Here is an 18,152-nt window from a genome sequence, read left to right as displayed (position 1 = left end):
AAAAAAAAAAAAAAAAAAAAGAGTATCACATTGAACTAAGAAACAACTAAGCTGTTAAATACTAGTATCTTTGTCAAAGATGAGTAGCAGAGTTCAACACTAATTTGTACCACCAAGAAACAAAAAAATATATATTCAACTATTAAAATTACAATCTTAGTGTTTTTCCAAAGTCATGATGATGTTTGGCTGTAATCTACATCCTTTAAGTCTACCAAAAAGTCACAATGGGAAACAATGAGACAGCAGGAATTCCATGAAATGTAACTAGATGAACGGCTTTCACGTTAAAAGGAGATAAAGGAATCAAGTCTTCATGGTCATAAGTACAACATGATCTTACCATGCAGACTTCTAATGCAAGCAGTGCTAGTTTCAACAGACTTGAGAGCTTCCCGCTCCAACTGCCCTGCTGGGACGCCACTTGCAGGCTCTTTCTGTAACACATCTCTGCAGCACTCATCATTCCTTGAGACTGATACACTTGCGCCAGCCACTAAGGAACAGCAAGAGAAAAGAATGCCATGGATTTTAATTTAGTACACAGTCTGCTTCCCCACTCCCAGCAAATTCAATACATTCTGATGAAGTCAAATTTTTTTCTGTAATTATCAGTATGGCTTTAGCCCCAAAACACAAAAATTACAACTCAAGAAAGGGATATAACATTGCCTATTTTATTAGTAACAGCCTACTTGCCATATCTAGTCTGATATCTACAGGTCTCCTATGATGGTAAGTAGGGATAAAATCAAAACATAATGTGAAATCTGGAGTAGTACGTAAATACTAAGCAAAAGAAAGTTTGAGCAGGTATTATACTAATAGCCAACACAAAAGACTTTAAGACAATCATTAAAGTGATAAAGTGGGATACTTCATAATCACTTCATTCAACACAAAAATACATACCTAATAAAATTCATTAAACAAAAGTTGATGGAAATGAAACTAGACAAATCCAGAATCATAACTGGGAGATTTTAACACTCTATCTCAACAATGATTAAAAAATAAATAAATAAATAATCAATAAAGGTACAGAAGACTTAAACAACCAGCTTGATTCAAATGACACATTTAAAAGACTATATCCAATAACTGTTGATTAGCTATTTTTGCAACTACACATGCAACAATTACTAAATTTAACCATATGTTGGATAATAAAACAGATCTCAACAAATTTCAAAGAACCAAAATTATACAAAGTATGCTCCGATTAACTAGAATTAAACTTGAAATCAATAGTACAATATCTAACGTCCTCTATATTAGTAATTCTGTAACACACTTTATTTAAAAATGAGTGAAAGAAATCCCAATGGAAATTAGAATATATTTCAAAGAATGACAATGAAAGCACTATACAAAATTTTGTGGGATTCATACATTAGAACAACAAAAAATTCTATCTTGAGAAGCTGGGGAAAAACAAACCCCCCAAAAGTAAAGCAAACGAAACAATGAAGAAAAGAAATCAATAACATACAAAGAAGGGATAAAAAAATCAACAAAACAGAAAATTGGCTTTTTGAAAAGAGTCATATAATTGCTAAAGTTATCCAAAGAAAATGAGAAACAAGCCACCAATATAATGATATTATAAGAAGGAAAAATTACAATTGATCTTGCAAATGGTGAAGAACATATAGTATCATGAATAATTTTATGCCAGTAAGTCTGAAATTGAGATACACTGGAAAAATTCTCTGAAACCCACCAATGCTCAAAAAAAAAAAAAAAGAAGTCTTAAATCTTAATGGCATATATATGAAATTCCATCTGTAATTTAAAACTTTCCCTGAATAAAATTCCTGGCCTAAATGACTTCAATAGTGAATCCCTCTAAATAGTTTTAAAAAAAAAACCAAAAAACAGACCTCTTATACAAATAAACTTTTTCAAAAAATTTTTAAAAAGAATTATATACCAATACTTAATAATTCAGGAGAGCTTTCTTTCTTAATTCTTCCCAAATTACACTACAGACTCCACACAGTCTCAATGAAGAGAGAGCTTTTGTGCATATACAGTTTATGTGGAAATGTGTAAGTCCTAAATCACTAAGGCAAAGGAGAACAAAGAAGTTGGTTCTTCATGTATAGGAAGAACCAACATTGTGAAAATGGCCATACTCCCAAAACTGTTATACAGATTTAATGCAATTCCCATCAAAATACCATTATCATACCTCACCAATCTAGAGAAAACATTCCTAAAATTCATTTGGAACCAGAAGAGGCTTAGAATAACAAAAGCAATCTTGGTCAACAAAGAGAAGTCAGGAGGCATCACAACCCCTAACTTGAAATTATACTACAAAACTACTGTGATAAAATCAGCATGGTACTGGCAAAAACACAGACCAGAGGATCACTGGAACACATTAGAAGATGCAGACACAACTACAAACACACTCAGCCACCTTATCTTTGACAAAGGGGCCAAACATGTTCACTGAAAGAAAGATAGCCTCTTTAATAAATGGGGCTGGAAAACTGGCTTTCCACATGCCAAAAACTAAAACTAGACCCATGTCTATCCCATGCACTAAAGTCAAAATAGATCAAAGATCTAAATATTAAAACAGAAACACTAAATCTACGGGAAGACAAATTAGGTAGAAATCTTGAAGACATAGGGGTAGGCAGAGAGTTCATGAACAAAAACCAGACTGCACAGAAAATACTTCAAATAATGAACAACTGGGATCTCACCTTATTGAAAAGTTTCTGTGCATCAAAAGAAATCACCAACAGAGTAAAAGGAAAACCCACAAATTGGGAAAAAATTTTAGCCAATTGCTCCTCAGACAAAGGACTTCTATCTAGAACACATAAAGAAATTTTAAAAATCAGGCCCCCCAAATTCAAAGACCCAATACAAAAATGGGTATCTGAGATGAATATACACTTCTCAGATGAAGAAATATAGGTGGCAAATAAATATATGAAAAAATGATCAACATCATTGGTCATTCAAGAAATGCAAATTAAAACAAAACTGAGATTCCATTTCACCCCAGAAAGAATGTCTATCATCAAGAAATCAACCAATAACAAATGCTGGAGGGGCTGTGGGGAGAAACTAGAATTAACTAGAATTAACTAGAATTAAACTTGAAATCAATAGCATAATACCTAAAGTCCTCTATATTAGTAATTCTGTAACACACTTTATTTAAAAATGAGGTTCAATGAGACAAATTAGGTGGAAATCTTAAAGACACAGGGGTAGGCAATGAACTCTTTTTCATTGTTGGTAGGAGTGCAGACTAGTACAACCACTGTGGAAATCAGTGTGGAGACTTCTCCAAAAACCAGGATTAGAGGTCCCATTTGACGCAGCTATTCTGGGTATTTTCCCAGAATAATCGAAAACATCATACTACAGTGATATATGTGCACCCATGTTTATAGCAGCACAATTTGTAATAGTTAAATCTTGGAAACAACCCAAATGTCCATCAACTGAGGAATGGATAAAAAAGATGTGGTATTTTTATACAATGGAATATTACTCGGCTATAAAGAAAGATAAACTTGAAGCTTTTATAGGTAAATGGATGCAACTAGAGACCATACTCATAAGTGAAGTAAATCAGATTGACACGTGTAAACATCATATTGTCTCCCTAGTGTAAGGAACTCAAAGAGTAAATATAAATAAGATCCAAAAGGTACAATTCATACAGTGAAAGGGAAAGAAACTGCTCAAAAGCAAACAACTGGGATGGGGGAAAAGAGAAAAGAAGCAAGAGGAAAAAAAGATATGTATATATACATAAGATAGCTATGATAATTGTTCTATTAATTTCCATTAGTTCATTGAAAGGAACAGTTTATGTTTATGCTGTTTGATCAGTTTTGCATGCCTGTATTCTGGTAATCTGAGCAACTACTTTGAAGATAACAATATGCAATATAATAACCATTGTTAATTTCCTATCATCTTGTTTTGCAATTTTGTATCAGTTTTATTGGCTTTTCTTCTCTCTTTAAAATAAAAAAAAATAGGAATAGATTTTACCATATTTACTTCCAAAAGCAAATGTTCTGTAGTACATTATATGTAAACCCTGTTAAATGCCATTGTCTTGTGGTGGTTTAAGATATTCTCTGATAAAAGGGCTTGGATTTATACATGTAAACAGTGCTATGATGTGACAATTAAAGAAGGAAAATGGGCTCTTTTTAAAACTTGTGGTAAAAATGCAAACCGCTTCTCCTCTTGAGGGACTATACTACTGAACTGATTTTTTAAAGCCAGAATTTAGGTCTTCACAATGTGGTTTTTGTTTTTGTTAATGTCTATCTGTAATATGTGGTACATGTACCACCAACATTTTACTCAAATTCCTAACATTTGTTTTGCCAAATACTTTGAAGTTTTATCTTACGTTCATTCTGAATTCACATTTCTTTGATTGAAATAAATGTTAATGACATAAAATTAAAAAAGAACAGGTAATTCAGTTAGATATCCACATTAAAAAAATAATTTTGACCCCTCCAACATTCACAAAATAATTCTAGGATAATCTATAGACCTAAATGGGAAAAGTAAAGCAATTTCTACAATGAAACATTAAAAGAAAATCTTTACGAACTTAGAATAAGCAAAGAGTTCTTAAGTGGAACACCTAAATAAATCACTAGCTATTCAAAAATGCTAAAGTAGCTTACTAAAGTAGGAAATGTTATTAAAATGTAACAGTACAGTGCTGAGGCAAGCCAGAGATGTGAGAAAATATTTACGATACAAATATCCAAAAATGTGCTTGTACCCAGAAATATAATGAATTCCAATAATCTGTTTAAATAATTCATTTATTCCATAAGAACAAACAAAAAGCCTATTAACATTATGCAAAGGCACCAAAGAAAGGAAGATACTCAATAAGTAGATGAGTCGCTCAACATCATTAGTCATCAGGTAAATGCAAGTTAAAACAACTGAAAGACACTATTATCTACATATCTACCAAAATGAGAAAAAAAACCAACCTAGCAATGCTAGTTACTAGAATGCTCATAACAGTGCTAGTGTGAGTATAAACTGGTATAAATATTTTGGAAAACTGGTCAGCAAGTTCTACTACATAAAATATATATATACACACATATATATATATATTGTATCTATGTACCATCAAAAGAGAGGCCAAAGATAGTCAAGCAGCATTTTTGTGGGCTATATATACATAAATAGTACAGTAAAAGGCATATACATACATTTATAGTAGTGTAGTAAAAGTATATATACACAAGTATATAATATATCCTAAAATTAAGAAAATTATGCCCACACAAAAGTAGACATTCCAACGAACAATGGCCATTCCAAACAAAATGAATCTCACAGACATGTTGAGTAAAAATAGTCAGATACAAATGAACATTCCATTTACATAAAGTCTGAAAAGAGGCAAAACTAGACAGAAGTGGCCAAAGTCAGAATAGCAATTTCCTTTTTGTGGGAGTGGGGAGAGGCCTCAGGGAGAAAATCTACCGAGAGAAGCATCGGAAGCTGGAAAGTTTGTCTTGATATGAGTGGTAGGTAAACATGTACATACATATGTAAAAATTCAAGTGGTATTTTTTATTTCTTATAAATTTAATATAAAACAACACAATCTTTTGAATGTTTTGCTCATTATATAACCTGCCCAATTTTTTTATCTTTTATTTTGATAAGGTAATTCTCCCCATGATAAAGAATAGGAAATCAATATCTAATTGACCTTAGAAATAAAGTAGCTAGATCTCATTTGGCAAATTTACGCTAAAAGAAGGGAAACAAGAAAACATATGCTTAAGGATTAGAATAAAAACGGAAGCTCAGCTTGCATAACCTAACTATTCTATGCCATTAGATATTATTTAATCCAGGGACTCAAACAGTTGATAAAATGAAAGCACAGAATAAACAACAAATCATAGTAAAATAAGCTTCTATAAAATCTATACCAAAGGCCTCCAATACATTCTCTGGGACACAGAAAGAAATGTACCAAGTTGAAACAAATGATTACAGGCTTCTTTGTATTTTACTGTCAATTAGAATGGGAGACACAGAGATCCCTGTGTATACATCAGCAGGGGTAGCCAGAGCCGGTTAAAGAGTCGATAATCTGCTGATATAACCCTCAGTGCTCAAAATTCCTATCTCTAAAAGCACTAAACACCCACTAGAATCTTGGATATGGATTACCTTAAAATAGCAGGAAAAGAACGACACACACTTCTTCTAAAGGTAGAGTTTAAAAACCATTACAGTACCCTTATCACAAAATGCCTACAACATTTCTTTAACTCTTACTTAATCCCCATGTAAAAGACAGTATCTTTATCAGTGTTTCAAATTGAGGAAAATTACAATCAATAATTAAGAAGTTTTGAAGCATTATAGTAACAGATCCTAAATTAGTATTAAACTTCTTTGGTTCCTCTAACCACAGTGCCCTTTACATTCTTGAACCTGATAGTTATATGGTGAGTCTAAAATCAAGACTTAAATGTACACAGAGCGTATCCCTGGCCCCAAATGAAATCACGGAGTGTTTTAACTCAGGACTCCAGAAAGGAGACAGCTTACCTGCCAAGCTGGAACGGAGGTGGAGTTGGACATGACTGTTTTTTGCAGTTCCTCAAGTACAGCATCTGGGAGTGGTTTTTGTGACTCTAGGAGTGTCTTACACTGAACTTGTCTCAAAAGTAGGATAACAGCTGGTTGATCAGGGTTACTTTTCAAATTCTAAAAATTAAACCCAAAACAGGAATAAATCAAATAGGGTCTTACATAATCAAAGTAAAAGTGTTGGAGGAATAATTCTTAATCTAAGCCTTTTCTTATTACAGTATGAACAACTACAGACTCTAAATAAACAAAGGACTGGAACAGTTTCAAAATATCAAAGCCTACATCTAAATACATTTAACATAAGTCTTGATATTATTGTGGTGTGTAAATCATTTAGTTTAGCTTTCAGATGTCTCTTGACTGTATGGAGAGGTAAAATTCTCCTTAGCTATTAAATTATTTGAGTAAATTTATTCTCAGGTGGTATCTCGCAAAATGTGGGTTCTGAATGCAAATACCTACACTAAGAAGATGTGAAATTAAGAGTGAAGGCTATCACTATTGTACTAGAACAAATTATAATATATAAAAAAGGAAAGATGTATAACTTTATTCTTTCTCAACCTCTTACTGAAGATATTTCCTCTATGTCTTTCTTCTCAGCACAGACTTCTGAGGCATTTGGAATAAGAGTAAGCACTCATTGTCATTCTCCAAGCTTTTATATCCTAAACTACATGGATACATACATAAAATATGCATGGACATGTACCTCCTCCCATATATAAATGGAAGAATTCTTCCTTCTTTCTCTCCCTTCCATCCTTGTTCCTCTTTCCTTCTCAACTAAAGCTGCTTTTATTTGCAGACATGGGGCCTGGGATATAGCTCAGTAGCACAAGCGCCTGCCTGGCAAGCGCAAGGTCCTGAGTTCGATTCCGGGTACCAAGAAAAAAAAAAAAAAGAGTATTTGCAGACATGATCACATACATAGACAAAGCTTAGAAAATCACCAAGAACAGCTACTATATCTAACAACTGAGCTCAGTGTGTGTGCAGGCTGCAATCATATAAAAGTCAACAGTTATTACTACGTACTAGGAACAAAAAACTGGCCATTAAAATAAACTGTGTAAAACAGCATACAAAATACTAAGTATGCAGAAGTAACTTTAACAAAATATGCATAAGTTCCATATACTAACAAGTACAAAATATACCTGGTATAAATTATATACACAAATAATTGGAAAAATAATACCATGTTCATAGATCAGAAGAGTCAGTATTTCCAAGATGCTAATTATTTCAAATTTTATTCATTCTTATTAATAGAAAATGGTGTTTCATTAATTTCACTTCAGGGACATATTTGTATTTTCTTGACATTTAATGTTTGTACTTATTTATGGTGTACAGAATTATAATGTGAAACAATATAAACAGTGTGTCATAATCAAATCAGGGTAACTAGCACTTTGGTCACCTCAAATGTCATCAATTCTGTGTTGGGAATCTTCAAACTCTTCTTCAGTTAAAATATTTATTTCCTTAATTTTTCTTCTAGAAACTATGCTTACCTATTTTTTTACTCATTAGGTTATACTCAAACATTTCTAAAATGTATTTGATTGTTTCTTCTAAGTAAGGGACTAGAACCATTAAATGGTAAGGAAAGGCTCATGAAGTATTCTTTATTCTATTAGCACAAAGCAACTTTTAACTTATGCTTAGTAAACACACATAATAGTCTGCTCTGGACTTAGATTCTTTACATAAAAGAAAAAATGTATTACTTTGATTTTCAGAGAGCTGACCAAAGGGAATTTCAAAAGTCCATTTTTCTTTCTCTGTAAAATTTATACTGCTCTTTCAAAAAATGTTTCTAAATGGAAAACAAAATCTCCTTGGTAAGCATTTATGAAACACAATGTTTTCAAGAAAAGCCATGTTTTTTTGTTTTGTTTTGTTTTTTTCCCAGTACTGGGAATCGAATTTACAACCTCAAGCTTGCCAGGCAGGTGCTGTGCCACTGAGCTAAATCCCCAGCTCCTAGAAAAGCCATGTTTAAAATTCTTCTTAACTATTAAATTATTTGAGTAAGTTTATGAAACTGATTCACTCATTCAATGAATAATTATTGAGCTCCCACTATGTGTTAGGCAAGAAGGTAAGAATTTACTCAGAGTGTGCAAGTACAAAGCTCTACAGTGCGGCCTGTAAAAACTGCCTAGTGAGTAGGTCCAGCCCCCTATCAGTAACCTCTACACTCATTCTATGTGAGTGATGGCAGAGACCAAGTACCAAAATGCAACGCAAAGCCCACTTATCTAGTGCAAAGTGCTAAGACTGCAATTAAACCTGAATACTGAGGTTTTAGTTTAGAAACAAAAAACTCTACATTAACATCTTTTGTCTTAAAAGAAAAACACAGTAACATGCCTGCCATAGGTTCACCATCACTGTTCAGGTTTTGGAAAACTGAAGGCATATTAGAAAACACTGTTTAGTATTCTAAACAGAGTAACCAGAAATCAAACAAAAATATGGACTGCCTCCTGCATAAAACTCAAAACCATACAAAAGTAAAAAAAAAAAGATCTATTAAGAGCTTGAGTCCTATAGTCAGATAAATATAAATTCAAACTGCAACTATACCCACTTCTAATTCTGAGCTCCTGGGCATATTACTTACCCTTCTAAGAATTAATTTCATCATCTGTAAAAATGGTGATAATAATAAGCACCTACATCATAAACAGCACAGGACTCACACAAATCTCAATTACAAGACAGTGAGTGTGCGTCTAACTTGCAGCAAGTCATCAATAAATGCTAGATGTCGTCATCATCGCCACCACCGCCAGCACCACCACCACACTCTTTAAATAATACATTCCCTTTCTGAAGTCATTTTTGGGTGAGAACGAATCCATGAATGTCAGTGCGTAACCTTGTAACAATACCTTTGTGCAGAGAGATTCAGCTTCAGCTGTTCTTCCCGTATCAAGTAGACCAGTGACAGCTTGTGAGAGGCACCACTTCTCAAGAGATTGGTTGTAATTTTCAAGAACTTTTTTGTCCTTAACTGTAAACAAAAAATGTCAATGTTACTTTCTTCTGTAATCGATAATGTACTCTCAAGGGAGTTGCTGAAAAGCATTATAATTAAACTTACCATGCACAGGCAGTTTTTAAAACTTACATGTGTCACTGGGAAACCATAGACTATTCTGACATGCGATACTGTACGTTTCTGAAAAGTTTCATGATAGGAGTTTACGAGTGACTAAGTTAAGGCCGTGTATAACTGTGGTTCACATTTAAAAATCAGTGTATCTGCAGTAACAATGAAAAGAATTCATTTGAAAAATTCAAAGATTTACTCCAATATAATTGAAGTAAAATAAATTGCAGGTACCGAAGTATACAACGTGAAGAGTTCTGACATAGTTATACATAGTGACCATCACTACAATCAAGATAATGACAATATTAATATTATCAAGATAATATTAATCTTGATCAAGATAATATTAATCATTACCAAAAGTTTCCTCCAGCGTCTTTATAATCACCTTTGTCTCCAACTTGCCCAATTCCTTTTCCCTGTCCCCAAGCAATTCTTAAAATTCTTCTATCACAACAGACCAGTTTACATTTTCTAAATAATTTCATATAAAAGGAATTATTTCATATAAAAGGAATTATTTAGCACAAACTCTTTTCTGGGTGTTAACATAGTGAATTACATTCTTTTTCAATTTTCTAGAACAAACCACTTGACCATGAAATATTACTATGTTATGTGTTCTTGGATTTGAATTGCTAGAGCTTTGATACAAATTTCTGTATCTATATTTAGGAGTGATATTGTTCTGTAGTTTTCTTCTAATATCTTTGGTTTTGGTATTCAGAAAAGGCTTGTTTCATAAAAGATGACAGAAAGAGATACCATCTTTCTGATTTTCTAGAAGAACTGGTAGAGAATTGGTACTATTTCTTCTTTAAATGTTTGGTAACGCTCATCAGCAAGGCCGTCTAGTCCTGAACTTTCTTTTGTGAGATTTTTTTAACTATAAATTCAATGTCCTTCATAGATATATATAGCTATTCAATTTATTTGTTCTTGAGCAAGCTTTGTGTCTTTTAAGGAACTCACTCATTTCCTGTAAGTGTTCAAATTTCACGGCATAAAGTTGCTCATAAGACCCTTATTCAGCTCTTAACAGCTACGGTGCCACACTTTCTCTGATTCCCAGTACTGGTGCTTCCTTTCTGCTTTCTCCTGATCCATCTGGCCAGAGCTTTACAAATTTCACTGATCTTCTCAAACAAGCAGGTTTTGGTTGCACCGATTTCCTGTTTAATTTCACAGATTTCTACTCTTTTTATCTCCTTTCTCTTGCTTACTTTGGATTTAATTTCATCTTTCTTTTTCTGGACGCTTAAGGTTGAAGCTGAGGTCATTAATTTCAGGGAAGCCTTTTTCCTTTTCTCATGTGGACAGTTAAGACTGATTTCCCTGTAAGCAGTGCTTCAAGAATACCACAGAATTTGGATAAGCTGTGTTCATTTCAAAATATTTTGTAATATCCTTTTTGATTTGCTCTTTAGGTTTGTGATATTTAGAAGTACGTCATTTCATTTCTGAGTATTTGAGAGTTTTCTAGTTTTTTTTTTCTTTTGCTTATTTCTAGTTTAATTCCAGCATATTAAGATAGCATACTTTATATAAGCAGAATTCTTCTAAATTTATTGCAACCTGCTTCGTGGCCCATAATGTGATTTGGGGGAAGGCAGTGTTCGCTGAGCACTTAAGGAACAGACATTGCTCTGTTGTTAGGAGAAAGTGGTGTTCTGTAAATGTCAACGACGTCAAGCTGACTGACAGCGTTTTTCAATTCTTTATTATATCTTTACTGATTTTATGTCCCACTATTATATCAGTGCAAAGCAACATTTCCTCAGAGGAGACACAAATACGGTGAGCCCTAGAGCTCCCTCTCAGCTTACTGCCTGGAGAACTTGCAGGCTGCAGCTCAGGAAAAAGAGACCCAAGTGGGCCCAGAAAACTCCCTGAGTTGAAGAGATGAGCTGGAAAAACCAGGGAGGCCACAGTGGCTAGAGTTGCAGGACAGAGTACCGGACAGTAAAGAGGTGAACAGAGAACTCCAGATACCTACAAAGGACCCCTCAATTCTTTAGCTCACTGCTGGCCAGAGCATGTGGATGAGGAAGCTACCTGAGGCTTGAAAAAACCCACTCAAAAGGACGAGGAAAAACAACCTCAGAGTTTACAGGACAGTGGAAGTGGTTTGTGTTTCTAACAGCCACTGTGGAAAAACACCTGAAATTCCTAGAGCACTAGGTACTTGAAGGATATTGCCAAACGGCAGTGGGCATAACCAGGCCTACAATAAAGGCCTCCGTGTGGAAGAACACAAACACCCAACTCAAGGCCGTTCCGTCTGGCCCGTCCCACTAAAAGGGCTGAGGTGGACTGAGAAAACTGTGCCACGCGCCAGGGCACTGGCTTACTTGCGGGAATCCAGAGCACTGCCCACTCCCCCTCCCTTCCACGGCTTTACCAAAGGCTTTTTTTAGAGCAGTTACTTTTACTCAGTATGTCACAACTATCAAGAAAAAATTACAAGTGCAAAAGATACAGCTTAAAAAGACAGAGCAAGCATCAGGACCAGGCTCAGATATGGCTAGGAGGCTGGAATTCTGAGACAGGAACTAAACGGCTATGATTAATACGCTTGGGGCCGTGACGGACAACGTGGACAGCGTGGACAGCAGATGGGCCATGTAAGCAAAGAGATGGAACTTCCAAGAAACAAAAATGCCAGACACCGAAAACACTGAGACACAGAACGCTTTTCATGAGCTTATTGAGAGACTGGACATGGCTCATGAAAGAACTTCCAGACATGAGGGGATCTCCGCAGTGAGCATAACGCACCCAAACTGAAAATAAACAGAAGGACTGAAGGTCACAGAAAGGAATTTCCACAAACTGCGGGCCTACTACAAAAGGCGTAAGTACTGCATGTGACGGAAATCCCAGAAGGAAAGACAGAAAAATGAACGGCTGAGAAAACAATAACTGAAAATGTCCCCAAATTAATGTCAGGCACACCCACGACACAGGAAGCAAACAAACAGAAAACAGTTAAAAATGTGGTATTTAATCCAGCAATATCAAATATCACTTGAATATCTATGGTCTATAAAGAAATTATCAGAGTATATAAAAAACAAATAGTTTTTTTTTTAATCTGAAGAGTATATTTTTAAAATACTGATTTTTTTAGGTATTTCTGACTTACTGCTTAAAATAAGTTCATTTTATTAAACTATTTCAAACATATAACACCAGTAAAGAAAAATCTACTTTTAAAATTTTGCTGTGGTAGTGTCTAAAGATAGGCAAAAAACGATGTTTACTAAAAAACATCAGCAGCCAAGTATGGTGGTGCACACCTGTAATCCTAGCCCTCCAGAGGCTGAGGCAGGAGGATCACCTGGAGTTTAAGGCCAGCCTGGGCTACAAAGTGAGTTCAAGGCCAGCCTAACCTATATAGCAAGATCCTCCCTCAAAAAAACAACGACAAAAAAAGTGAACACTATTCATCAAAGACAAAAATAGGTTAATTGGTTAATCTATTCATGATGCTAAATACAGATAACTTTTCAGTGAAAGGATTTATAGATTTACAAGACAGTGCTGGCTCAATCTAACTAATTTATCAGGTCTTCTGGCCAAGGCTTCAAGAGAGATTCACAGCACAATTTCAGTGCTGGTTTTAGTAGACTTTTCTAGATCACCTCGAACCCAAAACATAATCAAGTCTCAAAGCACATAAATGGCTATATAAGATTTCAGCTAACAGAACAAACTGGATTTCTAAGAGGTAAAGAAATAAAATTACATACAGTACATGATCACGTTTCTGTACTGCTATATAAGTATGAACTCTTTAATGCATGTATTTTTGTAACAATATATAGTGAAGTTCTTTGTGTTCCTGATTTAATCACTGGAGGAGCTTGATTTAAATCATGTATAAAAATGTGCCTTACAACTTACTTGAAGCAGAAACAGCAGATAACAGAGCCAGGTATAAATCCATCCTCTTGGGCTGAGTGTTGTTCACAAGAGCCAGGTTATCATCTGCGTGACAGGCCGCCATCAGCCCAGCCCAGACAGCAGGGTCACCTAACGGCAGGAAATAGAATTAGAGGGCTTGCTAATATCAACATAGCAGAGAGCTATCAAAACTAAAACAGGAGCATCTAGGTAGACTCTAAGAATAAAAGTTGTTTCTCCAGAAAAATTCCACTTTCCTGAAAGGAAACAATGAAGTTGTTTTCAGAAGACACATTACAGGACTACGTTTATCCTTCAAGATATGCCATTTTTTTAAGCACATCAGAGGATGAAAAATATCCTATGAAGCTCCTTTTCCACGGCTGGTTAGTGCATTTGCCAAGAGTGCTGTGCTACTGTAGGGAGGGCAATTTCATTCACTTTCACTAGACACAGGACAAGCCTCCGACACACACTTATCTTTATCACTCAGCTCCTGGCTGCAAGGCTCAGTCAGGGGATAAGCAAAATAACACAATGTTTTAGTTCTTAAGAACACATGAGCCAAAAGACAGGCTCAGTGTTTTGTCTGTGCTCTAACAGGAAAGCATGGAAGTCACTTCCTCGCTCGAAGCAAAGCTCGTGTACACCTACAATTCCTTCCACTGGCTTGATCTTTCCTTTCTGCCCTCACATGTGAACAGCTGTGGGTCAAAGAGGTAACAGAGGTTAGGGGTGTGGACCCTTTTTAAGAAAGTTATTTGTAGTTGGGTGTGGTGGTGCACACCCAACTCCCAGCACTCGGGAGGCTGAGGCAGGAGGATCCTTGCACGTTCAAGACCAGCCTGGGCTACAAAGTGAGCTCAAGGCCAGCCTGAACTACACAGCGAGACCCTGTCTCAAAAACAAAGTTACCTTTGATAGAAGATAGAAGATTTAGAACTTAGGAGGTTTTATTTAAAATTTTGGTTATTGTAAATTTTATTATTATAAATTTTACTTTGCAGTTTACTTCAAATGTTAGTACTTTAGTCTTATAACCATTAAACAATGAACAGATGATTTTAAAATCTCACAGGGGGTGCTGGTTAATAACACAGTTCTGGGGCTGGGGATTTAGCTCAGCGGCACAGCACTTGCCTGGCAAGTGCAAGGTCATGAGTTTGATTCCCAGTACCAGAAAAAATAAAAAAATAAAATAATAATAATAACACAGTTCTCTAATTATAGTTTTTAGCATTAGCTTTATATTTTTTCTACCTTGTTGGACCATCTAAAGCAAATCTATCAGTCTGAAATATATATTGTACTTATGATAGATGGTTAGTATTACTACAGATAGTATAAGAATCATTAAATATCTTACATGGGTCAAAAACTTTTATAAAAAGAAATAAATATATATACCTCCATATTACAAAATAATGTCTGCCCCAGATAAGGACCACTTTAAGTTACATTAACATATAACCAAATTCTAAAATAAACAATGGGGACTGCTCCCTAGAACTCATGACAGGACCTAATTACTCCATAATGATAGCAACATGATGAACCTTAGATCTTGGTTTCGGTCTAGTAATTTACTATATGGCAGCTTTTCCTTTGGATTCATTTTTCTATAAAACAAGGACAACTAAGTTAGATGATGGCTCAAGTCTAAAACCCTATGATTACAATGGATGTAGGCTCAATTTCTGAACAGAGACTTACTTCTAAGATTAAGTGAAGAACCCCATTAGAGGCCTTATGGTATTCTATAGTTCATAAGGGTGGGTAGGGCATACTTTGCAGCAATTTCTACACTCACAATACAGAAGAACTACTACTTCCAGGAACTGTTCATAAGTAATTAGCAATGCAAATTACCTATGAAAAAAGTGATTCCAGGATAGTACATAAACCATAAACCTAAAGCTTTTAAGTACAAATTATTAAAATTAAAAATGCCTCTTAGAAGAAGCAACATATATCATGTACAGGTACAAATTCCCTTTAATGAATGTTATCATTATGTATATCTAAAATATGCCAATAACATTTTTAAACACATACACTCAAAGAAGCACAAATCTAGCAGAAACTGAATTTTCTTCCCTTTAGTTACAAATTCTTAGGGTTATCTTTAAACTTCTGCAAAGATTTGTTAGAATAACCTTTGTACTTTATTCAACTTGAAGTCATCAAGGATTAGATGCCTTACAGTTACGTTCGTGTTCACCGGGCTCCAAGGACAAGTCTCAAGTGCTCATCTTTACCACCTCACCCTGCTTTAAACATATGATGACTCTGCTTCCTAGAGTATGTGTGTCTCCAGATAATATAGAAGAAAGACTTGAAATTGGGACCTTACCTGAATAAGGACCTTCTCTGGGAACTTTGGATTATAAAGTTTACATCACTGATATAATCAAAGGCTCAAAGACCTTCCATCCTTCCAGATACACAGTAAGAACTCTTAAGAGCAAATCCATCTAATACTTACTTGATAACCAACTCTAAAAATCACAAACTTACCCATATATAACCAGACATATTGAAATGTTTAGGTCTCTTTTTGTTCAAACTGTGTCAAAATGAAAGAAAGGATGAATTACAGATGTTGGTCTATTTATGTGTTTTATAAAATAACTGCTGAAATGTTAGATATGTTGCAGCTTAGTTGGGATCCACTGAACTTGTTCTTTGTACAATTTGTTTCCCGAAGTACCCAGCCAAACAATAGCATTCTGTGCTAGCAAGTGTTTGAAGTATTCTAGGGGAATAAATTTTTCATGCTGTATTCCATATCTAATATTAGTATGAAAAAATTTGCCTTGTAGCCCTACAATGTATCTCAGTCCTCTAAGTGGCAAGGAAACACGCTGAAGCAGTTATATGCAATCCTCATCGCTTTTGCGACCAAAAACATACACATGACACAGCTGGGGAGAACTGGTCATTGCCAGCTAAGGTATGGCACTAACCAAAACAAGGACACAGCCCCAACCTTCATGAAGTTAACTACATACAAGCCACTTCCATCAACAGATGAATGATTAAAGAAAATGTGGTATGTATACACACTGGGGTACTACTGTGCCAGAAAGAAGGACAAACTTGAGTCTTTTGTAGGAAAATCGATACACCTTCAGAAGTAAAAGCTTAAGTATCACATGGCTTCTCTTATGTGAAAACCCAAAATATGAATAAAGACCAAAATAAAAGACAGACAATAGTAAATAAGGGGATAGATCTTTTGTAAATGGAAAGGAGACCCAGAGATGGAGGGCAGAGGGAGGGAGAGGAAGAGAAGGGGAGGAAATGAACTGGGATGCGTTAAGGCACATGGACCGACTCTCCACGAGGAACGTGATCATTTCATACTGCAAACATGTACAAGTAAAGAAATAAAAATTGAAAAAAAAAGGTTAACCACACACCAAAATAACATGATTTAATAAGTTAGCAGTTATAGGTAACCTCATCACCCAGACTGACAAAAAAAAGGAACTAAAACCACGTCTTGAAAATGTATCACTCAGATTCTCAATAAAAGGTAATAAAGAATCTTTAACCAGATGTTCCCTTTTAGACGTTCCCTTTAAATAATTAACATAAAATATTTATTTATTTTTCTTAGTTATGAGTACCCTAATGCAAACAATCATAATAATATAAAAAAACCTTAAAACATTTCCTTAAAATTACTTTTTATTTTATTTCACAGAAATATGAACTTCACTCCTATGACAAATGCAAAGCTGATAAAGTCTCAATACAATGGATCATTTCCTATTCACCTGGAGAAAGAAGCGCTGCCTTTTGAATGGTCTTCAGCGCAATATTTTTTTCCTCTTCTGCTGACCTGCTTCCCATAGCCAATTGATTCACGGCAGTGTATAGTAACGCCTTCTACAAGAGAAAAAGAAGTGTGTTACCCAATTCTCTTCACGGCTCCCTGTCTTCCAAGCTGACTTACAGATTCTATTTCATACGATGTAACCCCTAAAGCTATAAAGAAAAATTACTTTAGTGTTCTGTCAACATTATCTAACTGGGTAAATACTTCTTTATACTGAGGCAAACTAACCTTTCCATGATTTGAATCCAGAATATGAGCCACATTTCCTGCGACAGCACCTCCCTATAACATAAAATATTAATTATTTAGACAAATGCAAACACTTTCATGAAATAGTAGACATTAATACCAATAAAGTCTACCACTGAGTCATTTGAAATGGTCAGTTTTATCACACAACTCTTAACTCCTTAAATATTAATTTGTTATTACTTTAAAAGACCAGGGGATTTTTTTGCACAATAAAATAAAAGAGAAAAATTTTTTAAAGACCAGCTTGAACATTTCAACTTTGCTATTAAAATATTCATTGAAGGTTCAAAAGTTACAGTGGCACCTGAAAGTATGCACTTTTTACCAATATTGGAGACTGTGGGACAAAGAGAGAGGGAAAAGAGAGCAAGAGGC

The 18,152-nt window shown here is 34.9% G+C and overlaps 1 protein-coding gene across 2 annotated transcripts in view; it reads right to left on the bottom strand.

Moving 5' to 3' along the window:
• The window catches only part of Ttc37 (tetratricopeptide repeat domain 37), a 79,080-nt gene that overhangs the window by 8,790 nt on the left and 52,138 nt on the right, over positions 1-18,152 (bottom strand). The window contains exons 35-40 of one of the 2 annotated variants that reach the window (XM_005382246.2): positions 17,754-17,807; positions 17,464-17,575; positions 13,682-13,810; positions 9,552-9,673; positions 6,601-6,759; positions 344-496 (exon numbers count right to left, since the gene is read on the bottom strand). In XM_005382246.2, coding sequence (XP_005382303.1) covers positions 344-496; positions 6,601-6,759; positions 9,552-9,673; positions 13,682-13,810; positions 17,464-17,575; positions 17,754-17,807 — 729 coding nt within the window. The other variant, XM_005382248.2, reaches the window with a different exon arrangement.

The sequence above is a fragment of the Chinchilla lanigera genome, unplaced genomic scaffold (genome assembly GCF_000276665.1).
Source record: "Chinchilla lanigera isolate Chin_1 unplaced genomic scaffold, ChiLan1.0 scaffold00017, whole genome shotgun sequence".
Lineage (NCBI taxonomy): Eukaryota > Metazoa > Chordata > Mammalia > Rodentia > Chinchillidae > Chinchilla > Chinchilla lanigera.
The sequence above is the reverse complement of the archived record's forward strand: the minus strand, read 5'-3'. Positions and strand labels throughout refer to the sequence as shown.